Raw genomic sequence first — 27,777 nt, forward strand, 5'->3', positions numbered from 1 at the left:
GGCTCAGGGAGTTTAGAGAGCCTGCTTGCCTTACATTGTACCACCAGTTGAGCTGCAGTTCTTGCATTTGGGCCCCCCTGGTCAGGACCTGTTTGTCAGCTCACCCCCAACGTCCCAACTCTGACTCTGTGTTTTCTCCACAGCCTTCGCCCCGTGGGCCCTACCGAGTGAGCGGCATGTGGCCTTCCTGGGGCTGCCTGATGTCCTGCAGTCTGCTGCCCAGCCCCCCCAGGAGGCCCTGACGTCCTGGGGCACTTCTGCTCTGTACAGGACCACGTGGGGGTTTGCCATGGTGACATAAAGGGGCGCAGAGGAAGGAAGGAGCGAGACCAGCCTCTAGACTGCGCCCCTGGCTGGGAGGAAGGCCGGGGCCGGATCCTCAGCTCCTGCAGCCCACCGAGGGCCTCGCTTCCTGAGTCTCCGTGAATTGTTGCCGGTGGACATCTCAAGTCTCCTCTGTGAGCCTTGGGGTGGCCGGGCAGGCCGGGCCTCTGGTGGCTGGGTCTGGGGGCCAGGATGCCCGCCCTGGCGTGCCTCCGGAGGCTCTGTCGCCACGTGTCCCCGCAGGCTGTCCTTTTCCTGCTGTTCATCTTCTGCCTGTTCAGCGTTTTTGTCTCGGCCTACTACCTGTACGGCTGGAAGCGGGGCCTAGAGCCCTCCGCCGATGCCCCTGAGTCCGACTGTGGGGACCCGCCTCCCGTGGCGCCCAGCCGCCTGTTGCCGCTGAAGCCTGTGCAGGTGGCTGCCCCATCCCGCACGGACCCACTGGTGCTGGTGTTCGTGGAGAGCCTCTACTCTCAGCTTGGCCAGGAGGTAGTGGCCATCCTGGAGTCCAGCCGCTTTAAGTACCGCACTGAGATCGCGCCAGGCAAGGGGGATATGCCTACCCTCACCGACAAGGGCCGTGGCCGCTTTGCCCTCATCATCTACGAGAACATCCTCAAGTACGTCAACCTGGACGCCTGGAACCGTGAGCTGCTGGACAAGTACTGCGTGGCCTACGGCGTGGGCATCATTGGCTTCTTCAAGGTATGCAGGGCAGGGCCCGGGCCACTCACAATCTGTCTGCGTGCTCACAAGTGGGCATCAGACTTTGCTCACCTGAAAAGTGGGGTGCAAGCTCCCTGCTTGTCAGGAAGGTTAAGTGGTGAGTGCCCAGTGCCTCAAGAGTGCCTTATAAACATTAAGATGCACAGCCGGGGTACTTCCTGCTACACTTGCCTAAAGACAGCCTGGGGATGGAGCCAGGTCAGGGGAGCATGCTCTGCTAGGGACTCTGAAGCCTGTCATGGCACCCTCTCAGGTAGGGGACGTGCCCCTGTTTGGGTTTGGCAGACACATGAAGGCTCAGGGGGTGGAGCCACTTACTTGAGGCTATGCAGCCTGGGTGCTGGGAGCCAAGATCGGCACCCTGACCTTGGCAGTTTGAGCTCGCGCTTGCATCTCTTTCCTCCTGGCTGCTCTGGGGGTTTATGTGCCTCTCCAACCAGAGCCATTTGCATTGGGAAGAAGAGGAGAAAGAAATCCCAGTGGCGGGGGCTGGGGGGCTGCTGCTCTGGGCTCTGGGCTCGCAGAATGACCACTGGGATTGGGCTCCTTGCTGAGAGCGTGTCATGGAGAATCTGCCCCTGGAGAGGGAGGAAGGAACAGTGGAGGGATCCAGGCCATGGTTAGGTAAGATGAAGGCGAGCACTGGCTGGGATCTTAGTTGGGTGTTTGGGGGACATTTGTTTCTTCATTCAACAAATGTGTACTGATCACTTCAGGGCTCCAGGTCCCGTGCTGAGCGCGGGGTGGAGTGGTGGTTAGAGGGACAAAGCTCTGCTCCCGGGAGCTGACATTTCCCCTCAGTGGGAATGGGGCGGTGGCTGGTACTGGACAGGTAAACACAGAACTCAGTGGGTGATGATGAGCACAAAAAGCAGCAAAGCCGGTGTGGGGATGGTGGGGGCATATCCCTGATGGCCGGCCTGGAGTCGTCTTGGTAAAGCCTGTGGCTTTCTCTGGGAAGAGGCCTGCAGAGACAGCACCCGTGTGTCCTGTGTGAAGAGGGGGGCGCAGGGCATGGTGGGGAGCAGCCGTGCCCGCCCTCCCTGGCACCTCTGTGCTGGGCCCCGCGCTGCGTGCTGGGAGGGGCAGGCTGGCCCTGCATTTCCCACGGCATGTTCTTTCATGCACTAATACAGCAGGAGGCTCTGCCACTAAAAAGGCATTGTGAACCGAGAAACAAGGCCCTTGGAAGTCCTGCAGTAGAGCAACCCGGAGAGATTTGTCCCCAGCTGGCTCGTTCTCTTTCACAGCGTTCCCCTCTGGGGAATGCTGGCCTGGTTTATGGCTTTACAGAAGCGTAAAGTCAGACTGCTTCCATTGTCTCCATTGTCTGGTTTTTTTTCTTTTCTTTTCTCCTGGACTTTGTACCCTTTCCTGCCACGAACTTCATTAAGTTTGATTCAGAGCCCCAGGCCTGAAAATTGTCAGAATGTCCGACATTTATTGAGAGTTGCTCGGTGCTGTGCGGCACCTAATATGCTTTACACAAATTAACTCCTTCACACTAATAACCCATCTTCCAAGCAGGTGGACAGTATCCCCGACTTAAGAGGGTAGGAAAGTGAGGCAAAGAGAGGTTAAAAAACATGCCCAGCCTTGCACCTCTAACATGTCATCTAGGATTTGAACCCCAGAAGTCTGACTCCAGAGGCCTTGGTCTCAAGCTCTGTGCAATGACCCTGCGAACCGCACTACACTTATTTATTAGAAGTCTGCATCAGGGGCCACATGCAGAACACAGAACTCCTGAAGTCTCTGGCCGCAGGTGGTGGGTGGGGGTATTGGACAAAATTAGTCCAACAGAGCGTGGACCCTATTTAGCTTCAATTTCCTACTCTACAGAAGGTGGACACAGGGTCAGTGAGCGGCAGGAACATGCTCGGCATCCCCTATGGGGTCCATGGCCATTCGGGCCTTCATGTGCTCCCTACCCTATTGCATAAGATGAGTTGGGCCTGGGTTTTGGGCAGACGCCTGTGATTTTTCTGCTCAGGTGTATGCCCCCTGCTGGCTGAGGAGCATCTCCTGGCTCTTTCTGCAAGGCCAGCTTCAGTGCCGTGCCCTGGTCTTGTCAAGCTGGGAGGGCTGTGGACTGCAGGGCTCTGGAGCCTGGTTCCCTTTCCCATCGAGGCTCCAGTCCCAGTGCAGTGTCTTAAAGCCCCAGGCCCAGGGTCAGATTTTCCTAACACTGAGAAGCAGTGTGCCCTTAGGCAGGGTGCTCGATGCACCGTAAAGCGCAGCCAGTTCCAGCCGCTGTTTCCCTGGGCAGTGTTGGAGGTAGGACAAGGCTGCGGCGGGAAGGAAGCTCGAGCACCTGGCAATGGCATGGGGGCCCCACAGTAAAGGCAGCCAGCACATTTTGTAGTCAGGTTTTGTGAACAGGGCCGTGGCGGTGCTGGTGTTGTGGCTCTGACCAGCGTGTGCTCCTTTGCGGTCTTCTAGTCTGGCGATGGGTCCTCTTCAGCTGCAGCCCCCCCAGTTCCCAGTACTGCCATGCCTCATGCGAGCACGCCTGGCATGGGTCTGGTAAAGGCTGCCCGGCCACCTTTTTCCCTTTCTCTCCTTCTCATTCCCCTCCTTCTCGTCCACTGGGAATTGGGCCCAAGGACATTGTATCTCTGAGCTATACCCCCAGCGCTTTTAATTTTTTATTTTGAAACAGGGTCTTGCTAAGTTGCTGAGGGTTTTGCTAAATTGCTGAGACTGCCCTTGAGCCTGTGATCCTCCTGTCTCAGCCTCCGGAGTACTGGGATTACAGGCCTGTGCTGCCGCGCCCCGCTCTGCCTGACCTCTTTTACTTAGCACTCAACATGTTCCAGACGCTGAGCTCATTGCTTTTCAGGCATTATCATGTTTAATTTCACAACTGCCTTGTGAAGTGGGCACTTTATTTTCAGATAAGTACCTGAAGCTTGAAAAGTTAAATGGCTTTACAGAGTAGCATAGCTGTAAGTCATAGACAGAGCCAAGGTTTGACAACCAAGCCCATTGCTTTTTTTTTTTTTTTTTTTTTGGTGGTGGTACTGGGGTTTCTGGAAGCCCTTGTACCTCCAGGCTACACTCCCAGACCTATTTTATATATTTTTAAATTTGGAAACAGGGTCTCTTAAGCCAGCGCGGCTGGCTACCGGGGATTACAAGCGTGCACCACCACGCCCAGCAAGCCCATTGCTTCTAACTCAACCACAGGAGACCATGTAAGAGCAAACCAAGCCAGGCATGGTGGGGCACACTTGTAATCCCAGCGTTTGGGAGGCTGAGACAGGAGGATCACGGTTTGTAGACAGCCTCAGGTACTTAGGCCCTTTGCAACTCAGTGGGACCCTGTTTCAAAATAAAGAATAAAAAATTGGGCTGGGGGTGTTGCTTGAAGATAGAATGCCCCTGGGTTCCGTCCCTAGTACTGCAAAAAAAAAAAAAAAAAAAAAAAAAAAAGCAAACCCACTAATGAGGGACCTGGGACCCGGAGTGGAGATGTGGGGTCTCCAGGGCAGCATCCAGTTAAGGATTAAGTCCCATCCCTGGCTCAGGGTTTCATCCCTTCTGCCTTCTACCTGGGTGACCCCTCCTGAAGGGCTGGTGTCTCTGAGAGGGTCCTCAGTGCTGAGGAACAAGAGCGCCTCCACCTGTGGATGGGGCATGCCCTTCCCCTGGTGCCACCACGGCGGCGTGGGTGGGCAATCAGTGGCCTGGCCCTCGTCCTTCCTCCACGTCTGGGCAGCTGGCGGGGCTCCCCACACCTGGCACTCAGCTCAAGGTCGGGGCTTTGAAATGGGATCCCTCAGCGCTCCTGGTCTTGTGTGGCTTCCAGGGCCTGGAGTGTCTCCGTCACCTCCCACATAGCCTGAGTGGTTCCCGTCCCAGTGCTCTGGGGCAGTGGGGAGGCTGGGGCTGGGAGGCAGCCTCTGAGGATGGGCCTTAGCACAGCAGCACACCCGGGGCTGGCTCAGGGCAGGGGGCACTGACAGGTGCTCCTTGCATGCGGAGCATCCAGTGTAGGCTCTTTATTGCGATTTATAAGGCCAGGGCCCTGCAGAGCCCTTGTGGGAATTAGAAAAAAGTACGACTATGGAGGAGATTAGCCAGAGGCATCTTCTGGGCAGGCACAGCTCTGCAGCGGGGACATGAGGTGCAGCTGAGACTTTCCCTCCACGTGGCGCTCTGCTGTGGCCTCACATGTGCTCACCTGAGCAGCCCCAGGTACACTGCAGGACCCACCTGCACTCACGGTGTGCCCCTCGCCACTCCTGCTTCGTCCCACCCACTCCTTCTCCATGAGACCGACACATAGGGGTTTGCGTCACTGGGGATTGAACCCAGGGACATTCTACCACCAAGCTACACCCTCAGCACTTTTTAAATTTTGAAACCGAATCTCACTAGGTTGTTGAGAGTCTTGCTAAGTTGCTGAGGCTAGTCTTGAACCTGCAATCCTTCTGACTCAGCCTCCCAAGTACTGGGATTACAAGCGGGCGCCACCACACCCGGCCTACATAGGTATTCTTAAAACATAGATTGGTACCCGTCATCTCTGTGCATTGCACAATGATTAGTTGTAGAATGACCAGACGAAACCTATAATGAAAAGCTATAATATGCTGGGTACTGGATAGCTGTCTGTTCCTTTTTCATTTTTTAAAAATCGAATTACTCATCCAGCATGTGCACTTTCCCAGGGCGTCAACCCCGTGCTGGGCACCAGAGATCCAAGGTGGAAACAACATAGCGCCTATCCTCATGGGGGTCCAGGCTGGTGGGAAAGAGACCCCGAATAGGCAACGTAGCACGTGAGAAGTGCGGCAGTTGAGGCTTTAATGTGCTCCTAGGGAGGTCAGTGCAGAGAAGAAGGTGTATGCATTGGGTTTTGAAGGATAAGCAGCTGTTTTCCAGGCCAAGAAGATATTCTATCTCAGGCTTAGGAGCAAGGACTGATTGTGTCATGTCCAGAGTCTGGTGGCTGGAAGGGTGGGGAAGCATGAAGCTGCTGGGGCTGTGGGCCTAGGGAGGAGGAGCAGGGCTGGTATGAGCCCTGTGTGCAGGCCCCAGCGGGCTGGGCAGTGACAGGCTCTGGGAGAGGAAAGGAGAGGCTTCTCCATCACCACAGTGCTTGGCTGGGCACAGGAGTGGGCTCCTGTGAGAAGCTGGCCTGGGCTGCATGGGAAGCTGGAAACGTTGTGTGGCAGAGCGTCTCTGCTTCCCACCCCAGAAGACACCTCCTCTTTGATCCTCCACACTGGTGGCCGTGGGAGCTGTCTCCAGAAGAAAGGGCTGCGTGGCCAGAGCCAGGGTGGAAACCTGGCCACTGAACCTGGTGCTAGGGTGCGTGGACCCCAGGGCCAGACCTCCCAGCTCAGAACTGCTCTCACTGTGCCTCGGGGCTGGGGTGAGGGTGGGGGTGCACCCCTCCCAGCCTGGGCTTCCCGCCTGTGGAGTGGGGTCACAAGGCTGACATGAGGCCTGGGTGAGCAGGGGCTTGTACCGCGGGCCTCGAGTGGAGCACTTTGCTGGTGTTAACACCGACCCTCCTCCGCCTGGAGTGCCCTTGATTAGCTCGTCTCCCAGCAGAGGATGCTGGGGCCTGGAGAGGTGACAGAACTCGCCAGGCAGTCTAGTAGCAGAGTCCGTTCTGTCAACTGCTAGGCTTTCCTCCGTGTGCCCTGGGCTCGCTGTCCTCAGTCTCCCTGTGTGTGAACTGAGTACAACGGCATCTCCATCGGGTGCCGCCGGGGATTAGCAGCATCCGGCACACAGCGCCCTCAGCACCCGCCAGCTGGTGTTGGCAAGCGAGTCACGCATGTTCAGCGGCAGATTATTGTGGGGAGAGTGGAGCACAGGGCCGGGGGTACGGCGAGCCCCACAAATGCTGTGGATATTGTTGGTGTCACTGTTATCAGTCCACGTCTGGAATTGCATATCCCTCGGAGCTCTGCATCTGACAGTTTCCCCTCTCTGCCTTCCCCCGCCGTAGGCCAATGAGAACAGCCTGCTGAGCGCGCAGCTCAAGGGCTTCCCCCTGTTCCTGCACTCGAACCTGGGCCTGAAGGACTGCAGCATCAATCCCAAGTCCCCACTGCTCTACGTGACGCGGCCCAGCGAGGTGGAGAAGGGCGTGCTGCCCGGCGAGGACTGGACCGTGTTCCAGTCCAACCATTCCACCTACGAGCCGGTGCTGCTGGCCAAGACACGCTCGTCCGAGTCCATTCCGCACCTGGGCGCAGACGCTGGCCTGCACGCCGCTCTGCACGCCACCGTGGTCCAGGACCTGGGCCTCCACGACGGCATCCAGCGTGTGCTGTTTGGCAACAACCTCAACTTCTGGTTGCACAAGCTTGTCTTCGTGGATGCTGTGGCCTTCCTTACCGGCAAGCGCCTCTCGCTGCCTTTGGACCGCTACATCCTGGTGGACATTGATGACATCTTCGTGGGCAAGGAGGGCACACGCATGAAGGTGGAGGATGTGAAGGTAAGGCGGCGCCTCCCCCAGGCCAGCTCTCTGTGGCCCTGTCATGACTTCCCTATCTGCCTTTCCCCTGTGCTGTGGTTGACTGATTGATACTGGGGATTGAACCTGGGGTACTTTGGGCTACCCCCAACCCTTTTTATTTTTTATTTGAGTCTGAGTTGCTCTGTCTGCCCTTGAACTTGCAATCCTCCTGTCTTAGCCTCCCGAGTCCCCGGGAAGCCACTGTGCCTGGCTTCTGTTGTTTATTTATATTTTGCAGAACTGGGGGTTGAGCCCAGGGGCATTCTACCTCTGAGCTGCACTCGCAGCCCTATTTTTTATTCTTTATTTTGAAACATCTTATCAAGTTGCAGAAGGCCTCACTAAGTATCTGAGGCTGGCCTCGAACCTGTAGTTCTCCTTGTCTCAGCCTCCGAAGTACTGGGATTACAAGCATGCACCACCACACCCAGCAGGCTCCTGTTATTTAATTAATGTATTTCTGATACTGAGGATTGAACTCAGGGGTATTCCACCTCTGGTTTACAGCCCTGCACTTTTTTATCTTTTATTTTGGAACAGGGCTCTGAGTTGCTGAGGGCCTTGCTAAGTTGCTGAGGCTGGCCTCTAACCTGCAATCCTCATCTCAGCCTCCCATGTACTGGGGTTGCAGGTGTGCGCCACCACACCTAGCTTTCCATTAGTTATTTAAAGCATAGTCCCATCCCCTACCTCACCACTTAGTTTATATTAGTTGTCTTATTAGAACCAGGTCATTTAAAATTTTGTTAATAAAAAGGAATTTTGCATCTGGGGGGAATGACCCAGTCACCAAAACTGTAGTGGTATTTATCTGTCTTTTAATCCAGATGTAGTTGTTGTTTTATACTGGGTATTGAACCCAGAGGCATTCTGCTCCTTGAGCTATACCCCCAGCCCATTTCATTTTTTATTTTGAAATAGGGTCCCACTACCCTCTAAATGGGGAGGACCTCGCTAAGTTGTTGAGGCTGCCCATGAACCTACGATCCTCGTGTCTCAGCTTCCCAAGTATTAGAATTACATGCATAACCACTGCACCTGGCTCAGATATGTGTTTTTTCTTTTTTCTTTTTTCTTTTGCGGTACTGCGGATGAAACCCAGGGGCATTCTATCACCGAGCTACACTCCCAGCCCTATTTTTTTTATTCTTTATTTTGAAACAGGGTCTCACTGAGTTGCAAAGAGCCTCACTAAGTAGCTGAGGCTGTCTGTGAACCGCAATCCTCCAGTCTCAGCCTCCTGAATGGGATTACAAGTGTGCGCCACCACTCCTAGCTTTCAGATATGGTTTTAAACTTTTAAAAAATGCTTATATCAACATCAAAATCCTTATAAAAATTGTTTTTGGTGGTACTGGTGGAACCCAGAGGCTTTCTACCTCCAATCTATACTCCCAGACCTATTTTTTACACTTTATTTGGAAACAGGGTCTCACCAAGTTGCTGAGAGCCTCACTAAGTAGCTGAGGCTGGCTTCGAACCTGTGCGATCCTCCTGTCTCAGCCTCCCAAGAACCGGGAGAGCTTGAGTTACACACATGGTATATTTTAACAGGTATATATAGATAGTGAATGCGTACATTGAATTAGAAATTGTTTGACAAATAAAACTATGTGAAAGCACTTTGCAAACCACAAGATTTTACACACATGTGAACCATCACCTTGAAAGGGAAGCCTACAGTTGGGTGTGGTGGCGCATGCTTATAATCCCAGTGCTTGGGAATCTGAGACAGGAGGATCACAAGTTCAAAGCCAGCCTAGCCTTTGCAACTTAGCGAGGCTCCAAGCAACCTAGTGAAACCAAACCCTGTTTTCAAATAAGAAACAGAATTGGTCTAGGGGTGAAGCTTGGAGGTAGAATGCCTCTGGGTTCAATTCCCAGTACAGAGAGAGAAAAGAGAGAGAGAGAGAGAGAGAGAGAGAGAGGGGGGGGGGGAGGCAGGCGCAGGCGCCTGCAAATTGTAAACAATCTTGAAAATGCAGTTTTCATCTGCTCACTATTTTAAAGCTACATGCAAAGGAGACAGCATCCTCCTCTAAATGAGACCAGCATTAGTTGCCATGCATAGAGGGCAACATGGCAATAAATCCCAGGAAAACAAAACAGGATTACATTCTCCAGAGAGCCTGCTGCCTGCTGACCGGGTGTCCTCTCTCACAGCAGATTAGCAAGCGTTAGAAACATGTAGCACGAAGCCAAGACTTCTCTTTGATGCTCCCAGCAGGTTTCAAGCTTCAAAGAGGCCAGAGGTGCACCTCTGGCCCTGAGCGGCACTGGACGGTTGGTGCTGTGTTCTCCATCCACCTGAGATCTCTATGGGGTTGGCCAGGGTCTGCCAGGAAGCTCCTGCAAGATCTGTGCCCCTGTTCTGATCAGAAGTGAACTTTCTGTCTTTTCCACCCCTAAAGGGGACCAGAGTACGCAGTGGGCACCCTGTCAGGACTGGAGACCTGAGTCCCAGAGTCACCCTGACTGACTTGGTGACTCAAGCAGGTCTCTTCTCACTGCTGAGCCTCAGCTGTGAAATGGCCAGGTTTTCGGGCTGTTCCACAGTGCCCAGGGTTCCACCGAGGTGCCTGGCTAGTTGGGGCGAGAGGCGTGTTCAGGTGGCCAGGGGCCACCCCCAGGCTGCCCACACAGCTGTGTGGAAAGAGCAGTGTGGCTTTTTTTTTTTGGTGGTACTGGGGTTCCTGGAAACCCTTCTAGACCCATTTTTTATATTTTTATTTGGAAACAGGGTCTCCTAAGCCAGCGAGGCTGGCTTTGGACCTGCGCGATCCTCCTGTCTCCGCCTCCCCAGGCGCGGGGATAATAAGCGTGCACCACCACGCCTGGCGCAGTGTGGCTTTTTTTTTTTTTTTTGCAGGTCTGGGGATGGAACCCAGGGGCATTTGACCTCTGAACTACACCCCCTGCTCTATTTTTTATTCTTTATTTTGAAACCAGGCCTCACTGAGTTGCAGAGGGCCTCATTAAGTAGCTGAGGCTGTCCGTGAACTGCAATCCTCCAGGTCTCAGCCTCCCAAATGCTGGGAATGCTGGGATTACAAGCGTGCGCCACCACTCCTGGCTGCAATGTGGCTTTCTGATCCGCCTTTAACACATTGTGTTTGCTCCTGAGACTTCGTTTCCTCAAAGGCTCTTGTTGAAAGAAAATTTTAAGATGATCCTTGTTGATCCTCCCATCTGCATGTCTCCATGCGATGCCCTGACTGACCTCTGGTGGAGGAGATTGTCCTGTTTCCTGCTTAGGATGCTCTTCCAGTGGCTCAAATGTTAGAAAGTTCTGTGGTGTCGTAAGAAAAGACACATTTTTGAAAGCAGCTCAGCCAGGCGAATTTTACTTTTTGCAAAATGGGATCCTGCCACTAGTCAAGTCAGGCGTGTGGGAGCAGAGTGGTGGAAAACTGCTGGTATTTTACTTCCAGCACAGGCTTCTGTTCTGTGCTCCTATTGGTGGGAGCCTGGCCTCACAGTCTTTATGCCATTGGCTGAAGGGGATACCTAGGGAGGGGTTAGCATTCACAATTTCCAGGAAATGCTATCCTTTTTTTTTTTTTTTTTTGTGGGTCTGGGGATGGAACCCAGGGGTATTTGATCTCCGAGCTACACCCCCTTCCCTATTTTTTATTCTTTATTTTGAAGCAGGGTCTCACTAAGTTGTGGAGGGTCTCACTAAGCAGCTGAGGCTGTCCACGAACCGCGATCCGCTGGTCTCAGCCTCTCAAATGCTGGGATTACAAGCATGTGCCACTACCCCCGGCTAAGAAAATGCTATCTTTACAAAAAATTGGAAGCACACACAAGGTTACACATGGCAGTTCTACATAAAGGAGCCTAAGTCAAGCCATTCCTTTGATAAACAAGATCTAAATATATTCCCACACAACCTTACTCTCTCCTGCTCCAACCTAGGTCCTTGCCGTCTGTGTAGGGAGTCCTTGTGTTACTGTGGTCCAGGGTTAGCCCATGAGGAAGTCACTGCATCTCCTGTGAGCTCTGGATTGCCTACTTTGGTTTCTTATTTTCCCCGTTTCTAAAATGAGAGTTTGGAGCAGTTTTTCTAGAACAAAAATCAAGGTGTCCTCTCCTGTGCACTGAGCTGAACACAGACTGTCAAGTGCTTCTCCAGCCAGGGTCTTGTCACCCTTAAACATCCTTGTGAGCAGGGAAGGGCAGAGCGGTTTCGTCTTTAGTGCCAAGAACAGGCGCCCACTGCACCCTTCTTTCAGGGACCTGCATGGCGCCTTATTACCTTGCCCAGTACTGGCCCTGAAGCAGTTTACATAACACCTGCAGGGTCTTCCTGTTGGGGCTTGGTGAGTGCTGGCGCACTGGCTCTGTGCTCAGCCCTGTCTGTGCATCACTTCATTTCGGCCTCACAGTGACCTGGCAGGTGTTATTGTGAGTGTCATGAGTCACATTTTACAGAGGACTCAGAGAGGTGAACTTGCCCAAGGCCACAGAACTGGAGCATGCGTGTCTACCAAATGGTGCTCGGCCTTGGTCACATGCCAGTGGTAACAGCACTGTCCCTCGCACGACAGGATGTTTAGTTTGCAAGATGTTCTGAGAGCAGGCTTCGTAGGTTTCTAGCAGCCTCGTGAACCCCACAGCCCTGAGCCTGGAGCGCAGCTGCATGTCTTTGTCCAAGGGCCAGCATCCCTCACTGACCTGCAAAGCTCCGAGTGTGCGGGGAAGGAACCACACAGCGCCGGCACTGGGGTCCCTAGAAAGGTCACGGTCTTTGACGTCAGCCTGCATCCTGCCGAGGAGGAGAAATCCCTCCCGCAGACACAGCGAGGCTCGCGGTGGCAGTGCCCGCAGGGCGGCCATGCTGCTACTCTGCATCATTCCCGAATGCCGGCCAGTTTTATATGCACTCTCTCATTTAATTCTCCCAAGAACCCACGAGGGAGAGAGGTTCACCCCCATCTCACAGTCTAGGAAACCGAGGCCCAGAGAAGTTACGAAGCTTCTCGAGGACATCCGGAGTCCAGGAGTCCAGTCCAGTCGAGGAGTCCAGGTCTTTTGGTACCGCGGCCTAGTGGAGGCTGGCCTCGCCGTGTGGAGGCTGGCCTCGCCGTGTGCAGCCTGTGCACACGCGGGCGCTCACGTGGTGGGGCACTGCTGCCACCTTCTAGGTATTCTTTATCACTTTAAAAATAGCTCCCACACTTTTACTTATTTATTTATCTATTGATTGATTGGTTGCTTATTGGCGGTGCTGAGGATGCACCCAGGGCCTGTGTGCCAGGCAGGATCTCTCCACAGAGCCGCACCCAGCCTCAAGCATTTTCACTTTTCACTGGTTGTAGGCATTGTAGTCTGTCTTGCTGCAGCAGGACACTGGCTCTCAGCAGGAGGAGCAGGGGGCCCCCCGGCTTCCTCTTACTTCTTCCTTTCTTTCTCCTCTGCTTACCCTAGGCCCTGTTTGATACGCAGAATGAACTACGCGCACACATCCCAAACTTCACCTTCAACCTGGGCTACTCAGGGAAATTCTTCCACACAGGTACGCGGGCCTGCCCCTACCCCCATTAGCAGCTGCCAGGGGCTCCCCATACCCCATCCTCAGAGCTGGTGTCACCAGGACAGCAGCTGCCCTTGCTGGCCCACGCTCCAGCCACAATTGACCCTATTAGTCTCCCACAGCCAATAGCCCGTAAGAGCAGAGATTTAGTTCTCCTAAGAGCCCCATGGCAGAGGTCACTGGGGGCGACAACAGCATCCCCATGTCAGTCCCTGGGCTTTTGGGCTGCTGTCCTAGGTAAGTATCTTTCTCCTTTCACCTCCCCCCCCCCCGCCCCAGCTTTGAAAGTTACTTGTATTATTTCTGCTTATAAGAAAAACTGGTTGGATTGCAAGAACATTGCATGAGTATATGGCACAGAAAGTGAAATACCTTGCACTTGGGACTGCCACGGCGTGACCAGGGTCCCGAGCTTAGTGTGGAGCCGAGGTCGGGGTGGAGGCTGTGGGCTGCTGGGCTCATGGCTTGTGTCCTTTCTCCTTGGGGCCCTCCGAGTTCCCCTCCTGCTGCCCTTCTGGGAGTACAAGAGAGAAGAAGCACTGAGCAGCAGTGAGCACCCCTGCCCCCTGCTTTCTGCTCAGGCCACATGGAGGACTGCCTCTCTGGACTTCCAGGCAAAACCATATGAGTTCACAGTTGGGGATGGAGGGGAGATTGTTCAGCGCAGCCCCAAAGCCAAGGAACAGTAACACTGATTGTCTCTCTATTCTTTCTTTGGCTTATTATTTATTTATTTATTTTGTGTAGTTCGGGGGATTGAATCAAGGGTATGCTACTTCTGAGCTACCTCTTCAGCCCTTTTTATTATTTATTTATTTATTTATTTTATTTTTTTTGGTGGTACCGGGGGTGGAACCCAGAGGCTTTCTACCTCCGGACTACACTCTCAGACCTATTTTCTATTTTATTTGGAAACAGGGTCTCACTAAGTTGCTGAGAGCCTCACTCAGTAGCTGAGGCTGGCTTCGAACCTGTGCGATCCTCCTGTCTCAGCCTCCCAAGCGCGGGGATTACAAGCGTGCGCCATAAGCGTGCGCCACCACGCCTGGCAGCCCTTTTTATTTTTTATGTTGAAGGGTCCTGCTAAGTTCCCCAAGTTGGCCTTGAACTTGCGATCCTCTTGCCTCGGCCTCCTAAGTAGCTGTATCACAGGTGTGGGCCATTGCACCAGGCTTTCTGCCTTGTTAAATATTTTTACCCTTTAACATATCAGGGGTTCTTGTATAATACCTCTGAGAGAGAGGGTTAAACAAAGATCTCCTACAAGTCAGGAGGTAAAACACAGAGGCCCCAGTCTGGATGGCTGGAATAGGATAAGAGTGGACATGTCAGAGGTGGAGGAGCCCTGGAGGTCACTGGGCTCAAGCCCAGGGTACAGGGAGATGGCCTTAGCCAAGGCCACTCACGGAGTCAGAGACACACTCCAGACTGGAATCAGGGCTCTCACAGCTCCGGTGCTGCCCTCAGATAACCTCCGCAGCAGCCGGGGGGGACCGTGGCTGTGCGCTCCCCTCCCTGGGCACGGGCCAGCTTGGAGGGCCTCGTGGCTCTGTGGGCCGGGCCGGGCTGAGCTGTGTGCTGGGGCTGCAGGTACTGATGCCGAGGATGCGGGGGATGACCTGCTGCTGTCGTACGTGAAGGAGTTCTGGTGGTTCCCCCACATGTGGAGCCACATGCAGCCCCACCTTTTCCACAATCAGTCCGTGCTGGCTGAGCAGATGGCCCTGAACAAGAAGTTCGCTGTCGTGAGTAAGATTCCCTGCAGGGCAGAGCCGGTGGGCTCGGGGGTGGGCGAGGGCCTGGACTGCTGCCTCTTGCTGCTTTTGCAGTTCAGTCTGACAGATTTTTACTAACATGTCTGCACCAGGGCCCAGGGGAGCTGCCTTTATAGCCTGTGTCTCCTGGGAGTCTCCAGAGAAACTGCCCACTTTACAGACAAGAAACTGAGGCTCAGGGAGGTGCGGGTCTTAAGCCCAGCCCTGCTTGTTTCCCTGGCCCAGGCGATCACCTCCAGGCCAGGCTGGGAACCCCAATAAGCTGGAAGAGTTGCCTTATGAGGTGGGGAATGTGCGTGAGCCTGGCCTTTGTTAACTGGCCACCGAGAGGCGAGAGAAGGCAAGGGACAGTGTCCGTCCTTGCCCCTCACCTTGGGGTGCACACGCCCTCTAAGCTAGAAGGATGCACACTGGGCCGAGAGTGAGACCTGGGCTCCAGGCGCAGCCCTGCCGGTCTCCTTTCTCTCCGACTCACCTTCCTCACGTGCACCAACAGGGCTTGAGCCAGCTGCCCTGCCATGGTAGCCCTGGCCTTTCTCTCACGTTCTACAAAGGGGGAAGAGTCCAGGGGGAAGACCCGTGCTGATCCTGCCCTGCCTCCCTCTTCGCAGGAGCATGGCATTCCTACGGACATGGGCTACGCGGTTGCGCCCCACCACTCGGGCGTGTATCCTGTGCACGTGCAGCTGTACGAGGCCTGGAAGCAGGTGTGGAGCATCCGAGTGACCAGCACGGAGGAGTACCCCCACCTGAAGCCGGCCCGCTACCGCCGGGGCTTCATCCACAACGGCATCATGGCAAGTGGGCCTGGCCTGTTGGGAGGGCGGGCGGGTGTGCGCTCCTGCGGTGTCCTGGGAAGCCTGCCGTGGTTGGCTGGCCTGGGCGTTGGGCTAGTGTCTGCGACCAGACTGGCATTTGAGGCACCATCCTGGGGATGGTGGCTGCAATGTGTCCCTCTTCAGGAGCTCCTTAGCCTCTGTGACAGAGGCTCAAGGAATGAGCACTCTTCTTTTGTGTGGTACTGAGGACTGAACCCAGGAGCATTCTACATCCAAGCTTCAACCTCAGCCCTTTCTGTTGTTTATTTTGAGTCAGTCTTGCTGAGTTGCGAGGAGCCTGCGACCCTCTTGTCTCAGCCTCCCAAGTACTGAGATTGTAGGCGAGTGCTGCTGTGCCTGGCTCTGAGCACTGTTCCACCGGGTTCTGATGAGGCTGTAGGACAGTCCTCTGTTACACTCACTGGCTCACTTAAAAGCTTCTCTTGAGCTTCTATTATGTGTCTATACCTCTTCTTTCTCCTCCTCCTCCTCCTCCTCTTCCTCCTCCTCTTCTTCATTCTTATTTATTTATTTATTTATTTACTGTGGTCTTGGGGGTGGAACCCAGAGGCTTTCTACCTCCAGGCTATACTCCCAGACCTATTTTATATTTTATTTGGAAGCAGGTTCTCACTAAGTTGCTGAGAGCCTCACTAAGTAGCTGAGGCTGGCTTCGAACCTGCCAGATCCTCCTGTCTCAGTCTCCCAAGCGTGGGGATTACAAGTGTGCGTCACCACGCCCGGCTTTTTCATTTTTATTGTTCTGGAGATTGAACCCAGGGGCATTCTACCTTGAAGTTACACTCACAGCCCTTTTTATTTTTATTTTGAAACAGGGCCCCACTAAGTTGCTAAGGGCCTTGCTATCAATCCTGTGATCATCCTGTCTCTCAGCCTTACAAGTACTAGGAATACAGGTGTGAGGAGGAGTGGAGGGTGGCTCCAGGGCTTCGGCCTGAGGCGTGGGCAGCTGGGGGAAGCCTGTGCATTGTCCGCCTGTCTGGCCAGCTGCCCATTCACCCATTGGCCTTCTCAGTACCACGGACTCGTATTAACTCTGGGCGTGAGGTGGTGACGAGCCAGGACTGTTCGCTGCTCCCTGGGAGCCCGGCTTCCTGAGGGGAGACAGGTGACCCATGCGCGGCCAGGTGAGGTCCCGTTGAGAGCGTGGCTGGATAGCTGCTTCACAGGGTCAGAGACCCTCACCGCAAATGATCCAGAAACATTCTTACTCTGATAAGTCGGGACCCGCTTATTTTGTGCAGAGAGCAGCAGTGGAGTATAGGATGCAAGGCTCCCTGCGGGATGTGGCCTACAGGAGGTCCCCCACTGCCGCCGCCTAGCGCTGCCATGGCTCCTCTCCCCGCCCCTCCCAGGTCCTCCCGCGGCAGACGTGCGGCCTCTTCACACACACCATCTTCTACAACGAGTACCCTGGTGGCTCCAGTGAGCTGGACAAGATCATCAACGGGGGCGAGCTCTTCCTCACCGTGCTCCTCAATCCTGTGAGTGCTGGTGGGAGCGGGCGGGGCAGCCGCTGGGGCGGAGGAGCTTTTGGCCCGGGCTGGGACAAAAGAGCCACATGGAGAGCTGTGGGGGGGGGGGGCAGGAGTTGGGCACCTGCCCTCTAGCAGACTCAGTCCCCTGCCTCACGGCTTTCACTAAAGGATCCGGCTTTCTTTTTCTCTCATGATTGTGCACTTTAACACAAAAGTATTCATTTTTTTGCACATGTTCTTTTTCCAATCTTTGTCTGTGTGTATATGCACACGTGTGCAAAAACTCTTTCTCTCTGCCATTCTCTCCTGTTTATTTGACCTTTCTGGGCCTTTCTTTCCTTATCAGTAAAATGGAAATAATCATCTATACTTTAATAAAAATAAATACATGTCAGGTGGTTGTTATTCAGCCATATTATGGGCTGAGAGCTTTTTCTCTCATGCACACCCCCCCTCCAGTTATAACACAAAACACAAATAGTGCCTGCATCAGGTCAGCGTCCCACCTTAGGGTGGTAACGCATGGGGCCAGCAACCCCTACACTCACCCCTGTCTGTGCCCAGCCCAAGGTCACAAGGTCAATAGCGAGTGTGTAGATGGCCCCAGCACGTGTCACAAGGTCAGAGTGGTGTGAGGGTGGCTGAGACGCTGACCCGGCCACGCCCTCCTTCCTCCCCTGCCTGGAACAGATCAGTATCTTCATGACCCACTTGTCCAACTACGGGAACGACCGCCTGGGCCTGTACACCTTCAAGCACCTGGCGCGCTTCCTGCACTCCTGGACCAACCTGCGGCTACAGACGCTGCCCCCTGTGCAGCTGGCCCAGAAGTACTTCCAGATCTTCTCTGAGGAGAAAGACCCACTCTGGCAGGTGGGGACGGCAGCCTGGTGCCTTGCTGCAGGGCGGGGGCCATGCTCACAGGCACACGCTCCAGGCATGGGCACAAGCTCCCCCTTTGCTCCCCCACACTCTCTGAAGGGAAACCCAGGGCTGCTTGCTCTCTGGTGTAGGCATGCTTGCTTCTGAGCACACATATGGTCCACATGTGTGCACATTTATACACCTCCACATTCAGACCTGCACACACACACTCATGCACAGCTTCAGACAAGTTACCACTAACTTGTCTCCCACTAACAAGGTCTGGGCGAACTTGGTATAGACGATGTACAGAAAGCACCTACCCTACCTTGGTTAGGCTCTCGGGTAACCTCTCATGCCCCTTCACTGAGTGGGCTCTGAGCCCCTAGGCAGGGGCTGTCGGGAGGTCTTGAGGGTACAGTTCTTGAGAAAGTCTGTACCTGGGGACTATTAAAATTGGAAGCAGGAGGTGAAATTGGCAGCAGCCTCAGTGCAGAATAGCGGTCGACAAACCGTGGCCCATGGGTCAAATCTGGCCTGTGGTCTGTTTTTGTAAATCAGATTTCTATGGTGCATAGCTATGCCTGTTTCGTAAGTACTGCCTGTGGCCACTTTCCTGTAATAGCAGCAGGGTTGAGTGGTCACAGCAGGAATTAGATAGTGCCCAAAGCCTACGATATTTACTGAACACTCATCAACATATTTACCAAAGTTTGTAGGAAGAGTTTGCTGACCCCTGGTCCAGATCCTGCTTGTCCAATTCAACTCACCACGTGCTTGTGAGTTCCCAGTGTGTGCCGAGCACACAGCTGGGCATTTTGCCTGGCTTCAAGGGAGACTTGGGCTAACTAGAAATGGCCCTGCCTGTTGTCGCTCCAGTGTCTGGAGGTGGGATCGACAAGGGCACGGGGAGGTATGTCCCCTCCATTGGCACCAGAAGAGCATGTGTCCATGTGCAGCGGGAGTCCATGTGCTGGGTTCTTGGGCCTCTCTCACATCCCTTTCACTGTTGTATTAGGACCCCTGTGAGGACAAACGCCACAAAGACATCTGGTCCAAGGAGAAGACGTGTGACCGCTTCCCAAAGCTCCTCATCATCGGCCCCCAGAAGACAGGCAGGTTTCCCCACCCTCAACCCACCTCCCACTCCCTGCTGCCTCAGCCACAGGATCCTGGGACCACCTTGTCCTGGTCCCCTTCCGACCACCGGCCCCCTTTCCCCAAAGGTACAAGCAGAGTTGGAGTGAACATGAATTGCTTGTCAGCACAAAGATGGAAAAAGGGTGGCAGGTGGTTGTGGCACTCTCCTGCTTGTCCTGAAGGAGAGGGTTCAGGCATATTCCGTGTGTCCTCCTGGGAGTCTCTGAGACTAAGCAGAGAAATAAGCTCAAATCAGCTGCTCTGCAAGTACATGAGCAGTGCCAGGCAAGACTGGTTTGGTAACAGGGGTCGTTTAGTTATGTCTGCCAGGGGTATAGGAGGGAGAAGCAGTGACATGTGCTTCTACCATCCCCATAAGCATTTGCTGTCCCCATGACCTGTGCAGCACAACTGGGCACTCCCACTTCCAGACCAGAAACTCGAGGCTCAGAGAAGTCAACCTGGTCTGTGACCCCAAAGTTTATATTCTTATTTTCAATTTAAGTCTATGTTTTTAGTCATCAAACTATAGCCTTGTTCTCTTCTGGATCTTTTCATGAGAGCATATGAACCATAAATCATACCGCAGGGAATGAAGTGTCTCCATAAGCAGGAGGGAGGGAGCCTGGAAGAGGAGACATCAGAGCTTGAGTTTTAGTTCTTTGCGGAGGACCAGAGCTCCCTTTCCCTGGGGTGCTCCCAAGTGCCAGAGTGAACAGAGGCCCAGAGCTGGAAAAGGCCAGCAAGAAGCATCTAGCCCTGTGACTCAGAGGATACAACAGTCAGTGGGACACGGTTGTCAGAGTGCTGTGATGAGAAAGATTCTGAAGTCAGGTCCTTGTTTAGTGATGAAGAATGCTGTGATGGATTAGTGATGTCTGCAAGGGCTACAGGAATTGGGCTGTCTGCGTGCATGTCCTATTTTGCACCCTAGATATAATACAATTCCCTGTACAGATGAGGAAACTAAGACCCAGAGACAGGAAGGGACTTTTCCAGGACCTCCCTAGGCCCAGACTCCATCTTGCTGGGGGCTAATCCAGGCTCTCAGCTGCCTCCCCTCCCTGCAGGCACCACGGCCCTCTACCTGTTTCTGGGCATGCACCCAGACCTCAGCAGCAACTACCCCAGCTCAGAGACCTTCGAGGAGATCCAGTTTTTCAATGGCCACAACTATCACAAAGGCATCGACTGGTGAGTGGAACAGGAAGGCCACCGTGGAGGCGCTGGCCCGGGGGTCGCTGTGGTCGAAGCAGGAAGCAGCTGGTGCTTGCTCACACGCAGCTGAAGTTCCTATAAACAGGAATGAGGCCTAGTGACCCCTGAGTCACGGTGGGAGAGTGTTGTCACAGGCAGAGCACTCCAGGTCAGAGCCTGCAGAAGGTGAAGTCCAGCCTCCCTGGCCTGCACAAATCGTCCTGAGTCCTGGAGGAGGGGAGGGACACACACAAGGTCCCACTGTGTGCTGGTGACCAGCGGGGGTAAAATCTGGCTGCTCTACCTGGGAGCTGCCCCTTCCATGTGTGGGGCCACCTGGGGAGGGAAGGGGCCTGTGCGCCTGGGGCTGGCTGGCCTTCAGGGGTCCCCTGGGGAGGTGGTGAGAGCTTCCCAGCAGGACCTTCCACAGAGGTTACTTTATGTGTGTGGTGGGGCGGTGTGGGGTAGTCTTACTCTTCAGTTTTTCAATTTGCATCTTTCCCTACTTTTAAAACTTTTTATGTATTTGGATTACCATTGTTTATTATTCTTGTGTTGATAGGTTCCCTGGGTGGAGAGATTATGGGCCTCCTGCTTGTTAGGTTTTGGGTAGTTTTCTGGTTTTTGTTTTTCTTCTCTTTTACCTATCATCTCTCTGTCTCTCTATCCTCTCTGCCTCTCTCCATCCATCCATCCATCCATCCATCTCTGCATCCCTGACACGTGCAGTCTCTTACCTAAACCCTTTGTGGCTAGATGTATTATTGTAAGTCGATGTGTTTTGGATTTTAGGATGGTAATGTGTGGGAAGCTATAGATTTAGCATCATCTTCAGCTCCCTGCCAGGAGTACATTAGCACATCTGTAGCAAAGGAATGTTTACACCAGGTAAGATAAGGAAGTCAAATTTTCTTGCCAAGTGGCTTTACTAGGAGCTTATAAAACAAGGCTCTGTTTTCTGAGTTTTTTTGAGTTAGTCATCACAACCCCCTCCCCAAAAAAAGTTGCAAAATGAGAAAGCGATTACTTGTCCCCATTCCCAAGATTTTAATTTTGTAGGTAAGTCTTAGGGGGGTTCAGGAATCTAACACAGTCTTAACAGTAATCTGTTAAAGGGGTCCTTGGGACCACTCTGGAGAAACCTACTTCATAGAGTAGGATTCTGTACCCTCAATCAGGGTACACATTGGTACCCTGATTTGCATAAGTAGGTGCTCTTGAGAGGTCAAGACTGCATTTAGTTTCTAGAGGGGTCCTTAACACAGAGGTGGTGGTCATTACTCGGTGGGATAGGGGTTGTTAGTCTGGAGAGCTGTCCTCTCTCACAGCCCCTTGTTCTCCAGGTCCACAGTGATGGCTTGGAGAGGGCCATCTCAGACCAGGAAAAAAGCCTGCTCTTTGGAGGCAGCAGGCAGCCTCCCCTCTGGGCTGGCCCAGGCTGTCCTCTAGAGGCAGAGAGAGTTAGGGCCTATCAGTTGAGCTGCAGGAACACCCCACAATGATTTAGGAAGGACACAACTCCTTCCCCATGTCCTGCCCCCACATCACACCCACGAGCCTGTAGATTCTCCTGACTCCACAGCCTCCCCTGGAAAGGCACACACTCAAGACGGGGAGACTGCCAAGTGGCCATTCCCTAGAAGCCTGCCAGCAGCCTGACCTGGTCAAGCTAGAGCAGTGTACTTGCCTGCTTTCTGAATTCTCCCCCATTGGGGTACACCACACTGCACTCTGTGGGCCCCTTCCTGATGAGTCCTGCCTGCGAGCCCCCCCTCTCTGGGCTTCCTGCAGGTACATGGAGTTCTTCCCCATCCCTTCCAACACCACCTCCGACTTCTACTTTGAGAAGAGCGCCAACTACTTTGACTCAGAAGTAGCACCCCGGCGGGCAGCAGCGCTGTTGCCCAAAGCCAAGGTCCTTACCATCCTCATCAACCCAGCTGACCGGGCCTACTCCTGGTACCAGGTGAGCAGCAGGGCGGCGAAGGCCTGGGCCGTGGGGCATGGCTTCTGACTGACACTCATTCACTCAACACATACCAACCAGGCAGCCCCAAGCGGGGCACCAGAAACGTGCTGATAGATGAGGATAGCGCCCTGCCTCCAGCACCTGCAGCCTGGTGGAGGTGACAGGCAGAAATCGATGGTGAATGCCAGCCACCGGGTGACTGTCCCACCATTACCTGGGGTCCTGCCTGGCCCTGATGTGGGCAAGATGTGGAAGCCAATTAGACCTGGATCTGAGAACCGGTGATCTGGGCTCTCACTGACTGGCTTCCCCACTGGGTGCCAGCGTAGGGGGTGGATGTGGGAACCCAGAGGACAAGACACAGGACCTTCCTTTTCTCTTTGTTTTTTCTTCTGATATTGGGGTTGAACCCAGGGGGACTCTACCACTGAGCAATACCCCAGCCCTTTTAAATTATGTTTCTATTTTGAGAAAGGGTCTTGTTAAATGGCCTGGGCTGGTCTTGAACTTGGTGATCCTCCTGCCTCAGTTCCCTGAGTAACTGGGGTTGCAGGTGTGCCTCACCCAGGACCTGCCATTATTTATTTATATTTTTGGTACTGGGGATAGAACCCAGGGGCATTTTACCTCCGAGCTACTATTTTTTATTTTTTTATTTTTTGAAACAGGGTCTCACTAAGTTGCAGAGGGCCCCACTAAGTAGCTGAGGCTGGCCGCGAACTGCGATCTTCCAGTCTCAGCCTCCCAAATGCTGGGATTACAAGTGTGCACCACCACGCCTGGCAGGACCTGCCATGCTTGGTGAGAAACGTAAGGGTCTGATAAGGGAAGGCAGTTACCTGGATTGCAGTGTGTGCTCTAGAGACGTGAAGCCTTGCCTCTACTCGAGATGGACCCAGAGCCAGAGCTTTCTTTTGTTTCTGTGGCCTGACTTAAGTTCTGAGTACAGGCCTCTGCAGGGGGGATGGTGAGGTCCTCCCCTCTTATTGGTTTTCCTGAGATAATGCCATATACCAAGTACTTTGCTTCAGAAGTGGCCCGGGTGACCAAGGCCAGGGTTCTGACCACCCTCACACCTGCATGCCGGGTGTGCTCCTGGTGTTGGGAGACACCTGGTCTTGGCATGTGCTGACTGCAGCCATGCCCACCATCCTGGCCAGGGAGGCCTCTTCTCCCTGCCACCTCTGGGCCTTTTCATTTGGAAGCCCCTGTGGCTGCTTCCTTGGGCCTTGCCATTCCCCGCAGCACTAGCAAGAGCCGTCCTCCTCGCTCCTGGTCCCTGGGAGCTCTCACCCTCCTGCCATTCCCGAGACGGGAGTCGTGCTCTGCCTCCTGTGCCAGGACGTTTGCTTATACCCTAATATCCTCATTTCCTGTGGGCTTTGTCCTCAGGGGTAACTCAGATACACTGTAGCTCTGTCCTGCTGCGCCCTGTGCTGCCACCTCCTGCCGATGAGCAGGCAGCTGGCTGCTTCCGAGAGGGACATGTGGGGGCTTCGAAGACGCTGTCGTGGGTCAAGCCAGCCCCCTGCTCTGTACTAATGACAGAGCTCTGCTTCTGCCAGTTGCCTGGAGCTTCACTGCAGTTTCTAGAAGGCAGAGGAAGGCTGCATATGTGTGTCCCTTTCACACAGATGAGAAAACCAAGGTTCACCAAGTTCCATGTCATGCATTTTGAATCCAGGTCTTCTAAATCTTAACTATAGCTGGGCATGGTGGCGCACGCTTGTAATCCCAGCATTAGGGAGGCTGAGACCAGAGGATTGCGGTTTGCAGACAGCCTCAGCTACTTAGGCCCTTCGCAACTTAGTGAGACCCTGTTTTAAAATAAAGAATAAAAAAGAGGGCAGAGGGTATAGCTCGGAGGTTGAATGCCCCTGGGTTCCATCCCCAGACCTGCAAAGATAAAAAATAAAAATAAAAAATAAGTAAATCTAAGCTATTCTTTCTCCTGTCCATGATCAAGATGGGTAAAAGAGATAAAGAAAAGGGAGGCTAATTAATACCAGGAAGATCCCACAAGTAACTGGAAGGAGAGGAGGGATGGTAACTTGTCTAAGTAGGGTCATGGTGAGGAGGAAGAGGGTACTGTGCATCATTTACCTCGCCACCCTTCCCTACCCTGCACTGCACTGCATGTGACCCTCGGCGGATCCCAGGGGCCGCCTGTGAGCAGGTACCCAGCAGATGGGCACCTTTGAGTACCCCGCAGATGCCAGCAGCCCACCGGATCCAAGCTACACCCCCAGCCCTATATTTTTATTCTTTATTTTGAAACAGGGTCTCACTAAGTTGCAGAGGGCCTCACTAAGTAGCTGAGGCTGGCTGTGAACCTGCGATCTTCCTGTCACAGCTTTCCAAGTACTGGGGTTATAAGCATGCACCACTATGCCTGGCTTTGAGTTTTCTTTTGAAATAAATTTACATGAAAAGGAAAGGGAGCCATGGAGACAGGGACACAGGTTGGTTTGTGGATATGGCAGAGATCTCAGAGGTGAATCACCAACACTGGGAAACCCTGATCCGGTTCAGAGGGAAAACTGGGGCTCTGGGACAGCAACGAGAGGCAGAGAGGCTCCTGTTTCCGGTGCGCTCCGTGTGACACGCTCGCCCCCTCCACTCGCCTGCAGCACCAGCGAGCCCATGATGACCCAGTGGCCCTGAAGTACACCTTCCACGAGGTGATCACAGCCAGCCCCACAGCGTCCTCAAAGCTGCGCGCCCTTCAGAGTCGCTGCCTGGTCCCCGGCTGGTACGCCACCCACATTGAGCGCTGGCTCAGCGCCTTTCATGCCAACCAGGTACCTGCCTGCCTCCACCCCTGAGGAGCTTCAGCCCAGACCTTGGGGGCCTGGGGTGGCCACTGGGGGGAGAGACTGGGCATGCCGAGGGAAGATGAACCCATCAGAGGCATACTCGGGGTTAGTTCTCAGGAGCTCTTGTAGAGAAAGCCTTGGCGTCTAGAGTAGGATAGTGGGGCATGGGACAGAAGCTGGGGAAGGGGCTGGAAGGCAGATACCTTTGGGATACCACAGGTAGGCAGTGTGTGTGTGTGTGTGTGTGTGTGTGTGTGTGTGTGTGTGTGTGTGTGTGTGTTACTGGGGCTTGAATCTAGGGCCTTGCACATGCTGGACAAGCACTGAGCTCTATTTCCAGAATTTTTTAAAATTTCATTTTTAAACAGTCTTGTTTAGTTGCCTGGCAGGCCTGGAACTTGTGGTTCTCCTGCCTCAGCCTCCCCAGTAGCTGAGATGACAGGCCTGCATCATTGTGCTCAGCTTGGGCAGTTTCATTGGCAGCCTAAATCCCAGGAGAGGGTGACATGGGTCAGGGGAAGCTAGCTGAGCAGCGGCCACTCAGAGGAGGAGGAGCCAACCTGAGAGCTCAGGTCCCACTTTGCAGCCGGCCCGGCCCCGCTGCTGTGGCTGCTGACCGAGTTTGCTACTGGGGCGAAAGCAAGTCCAGAGTGCCTGTGTTTCTTTCTTTCCAGATTCTGGTCTTGGATGGCAAACTGCTGCGAACAGAGCCTGCCAAAGTGATGGACACGGTGCAGAAATTCCTCGGGGTGACCAACACCATCGACTACCATAAAACCTTGGCGTGAGTGTCGCACCCTCCTTTTAGCAGGGTGGTTTCTCCAATCAGGCACGTGTGTGGAAAGAACAAAGGCTGGGATGCTGGGAAGGCACGGGGGAAGTCAGCGAGCCCGGGCAAGTGTGAGCAAGCGCACGGCATTTCCACGATGGCTATTTAGCAGGAAAGCTAATATCAATATGGTTTAAGACATATTCATAAAGGGTTCAGCTTACCAAAAAAAAAAAAAAAAAAAGGCTCAGGCTGGGGAGACACTGCTTCCCAGAACTGTGTCCCAGAAGGGGGCCATGCTCAGCTGCAGGAGGCGTGCCAGGAGAGGAAGAATGTAGTCACCCGCCCTGCTTGCTTTCATGGAAATTCTTGCAGTGAGAATATTCTGTCCTTACTGCGTTGGAAGTTGAAAGTGGAGAAGGGAGTCAGGTGTGATGGTGCACGTTTGTAATCCCAGTATTTGGGAGGCTGAGACAGGATAATCACAAGTTCGCAGCCAGCCTCAGTACTTAGGCCCTTTGAAACTTGGAGTAAGTAGTTGAGGCTGGCGCAAGACCTGGGTGCTGCCCGGAGGAGGGCAGGCCTTTTTTTTTTTTTTTCTTCAGTACTTGGGATGGATGGAACCCAGGGGCATTCTACCTCTGAGCTACACTCCCAGCCCTATTTTTTATTCTTTATTTTGAAACAGAGTCTCTCTGAGTTGCAAAGGGACTCACTAAGTAGCTGAGGCTGTTCGCGATCCTCCTGCTCAGCCTCCCAAATGCTGGGATTACAAGCGTATGCCACCACGCCTGGCTAGGGCAGGCCTGTTTTGATGGCACACATGAGTGTGTGCAGAGGCACTGGCGTCCCTGAGCTCCGGGCTGTGCTGTCCCCACATCTATGGATGTGAGCTCGGGCGGGATGGGGCAGGTGGGCCGCTCCACTCACAGGCTTCCCCACCTCCACAGATTTGATCCAAAGAAGGGATTTTGGTGCCAGCTGCTTGAAGGAGGAAAAACCAAGTGTTTGGGCAAAAGCAAGGGCCGGAAATACCCAGAGATGGACTTGGATGTAAGTGGTGGGTTCCCCTTCAGTGGCTTCTGGGTAGGTCGGGGGCCCCGTGGTTGGCGTCCCCTCTGCCCTGCTCTAGCAGCCAGTGACTCCTTGGGCAGTATGCTTAGGAGGAAACGCAGCTGGGCCATGGCAGGTGAGGGCTAATTCAAACAAGTGTTCAGTGCCCTGCCCTTTGACTAAGGGCTGTCCTGTTGGATGCTGAGGAGTCCTCTACCTCCAGGGAACCTAGTCCAGGGCAGCGAGTCACACGCAGGGGGCTCTGGCAGGAAGGGGTGCACTTGGTGCTGTGGGTGTGCTGAGCCGGGGTGGCCCTGGAAGCTGGGGGGCAAAGAGGCCTTCTCAGAGGAGGGGTAGGTCTTGGAATTGGGTCCAGCCGCAGGGTGTGGGCCTGTGGAGCAGAGGGTAGGCCGTTCTTGGAGGAGAGAGCACAAGTGCAGAAACAGACAGGGAAGGGTGACCTGTACGTTCCACGCCTCTTCCTGTTCACCTGTGGTTTTGATGGCTCTTTTCTCCCCATCATGAGTTTCCACCGTGAGAGCTGTTTTGGAGCTCCTCCTGGACAGGAGTGTGCTACGGAGGCCACTGTTTAGAGTGGGCTGGGACTAGATAAGAGTTGTCTGGATGGGGCGCAGAACTGCGGGGTTAGCGGGGGTCACTGCGCTCTGAACGCTCCTTGTGTTGCAGTCCCGCGCCTTCCTGAAGGACTACTACCGGGACCACAATGTGGAGCTTTCCAAGCTGCTGTACAAGATGGGCCAGACGCTGCCCACCTGGCTGCGGGAGGACCTCCAGAACACCAGGTAG

The 27,777-nt window shown here is 54.0% G+C and overlaps 1 protein-coding gene across 2 annotated transcripts; it reads left to right on the forward strand.

The window, feature by feature from the left end:
* Positions 1–516: 516 nt before the first annotated feature.
* On the forward strand, positions 517–27,777 carry NDST1 (N-deacetylase and N-sulfotransferase 1; the record flags this gene model as incomplete). Of its 2 annotated transcripts, XM_080698900.1 has the most annotated exons (14): positions 517–1,029; positions 7,019–7,513; positions 12,965–13,052; positions 14,661–14,815; positions 15,457–15,642; positions 17,040–17,168; positions 17,853–18,035; positions 19,045–19,141; positions 20,237–20,360; positions 22,155–22,329; positions 24,963–25,133; positions 25,823–25,932; positions 26,868–26,970; positions 27,658–27,777. In XM_080698900.1, 14 exons carry the CDS (start codon positions 517–519, stop codon positions 27,775–27,777), a joined length of 2,649 nt encoding a protein of 882 aa, XP_080555026.1. The 2 variants fall into 2 exon arrangements, with proteins under 2 accessions (XP_080555026.1, XP_080555027.1); XM_080698901.1 differs by lacking the exon at positions 24,963–25,133.

Source organism: Muscardinus avellanarius (genome assembly GCF_963383645.1).
Source record: "Muscardinus avellanarius genome assembly, chromosome: 7".
Classification (NCBI taxonomy): Eukaryota; Metazoa; Chordata; class Mammalia; order Rodentia; family Gliridae; genus Muscardinus; species Muscardinus avellanarius.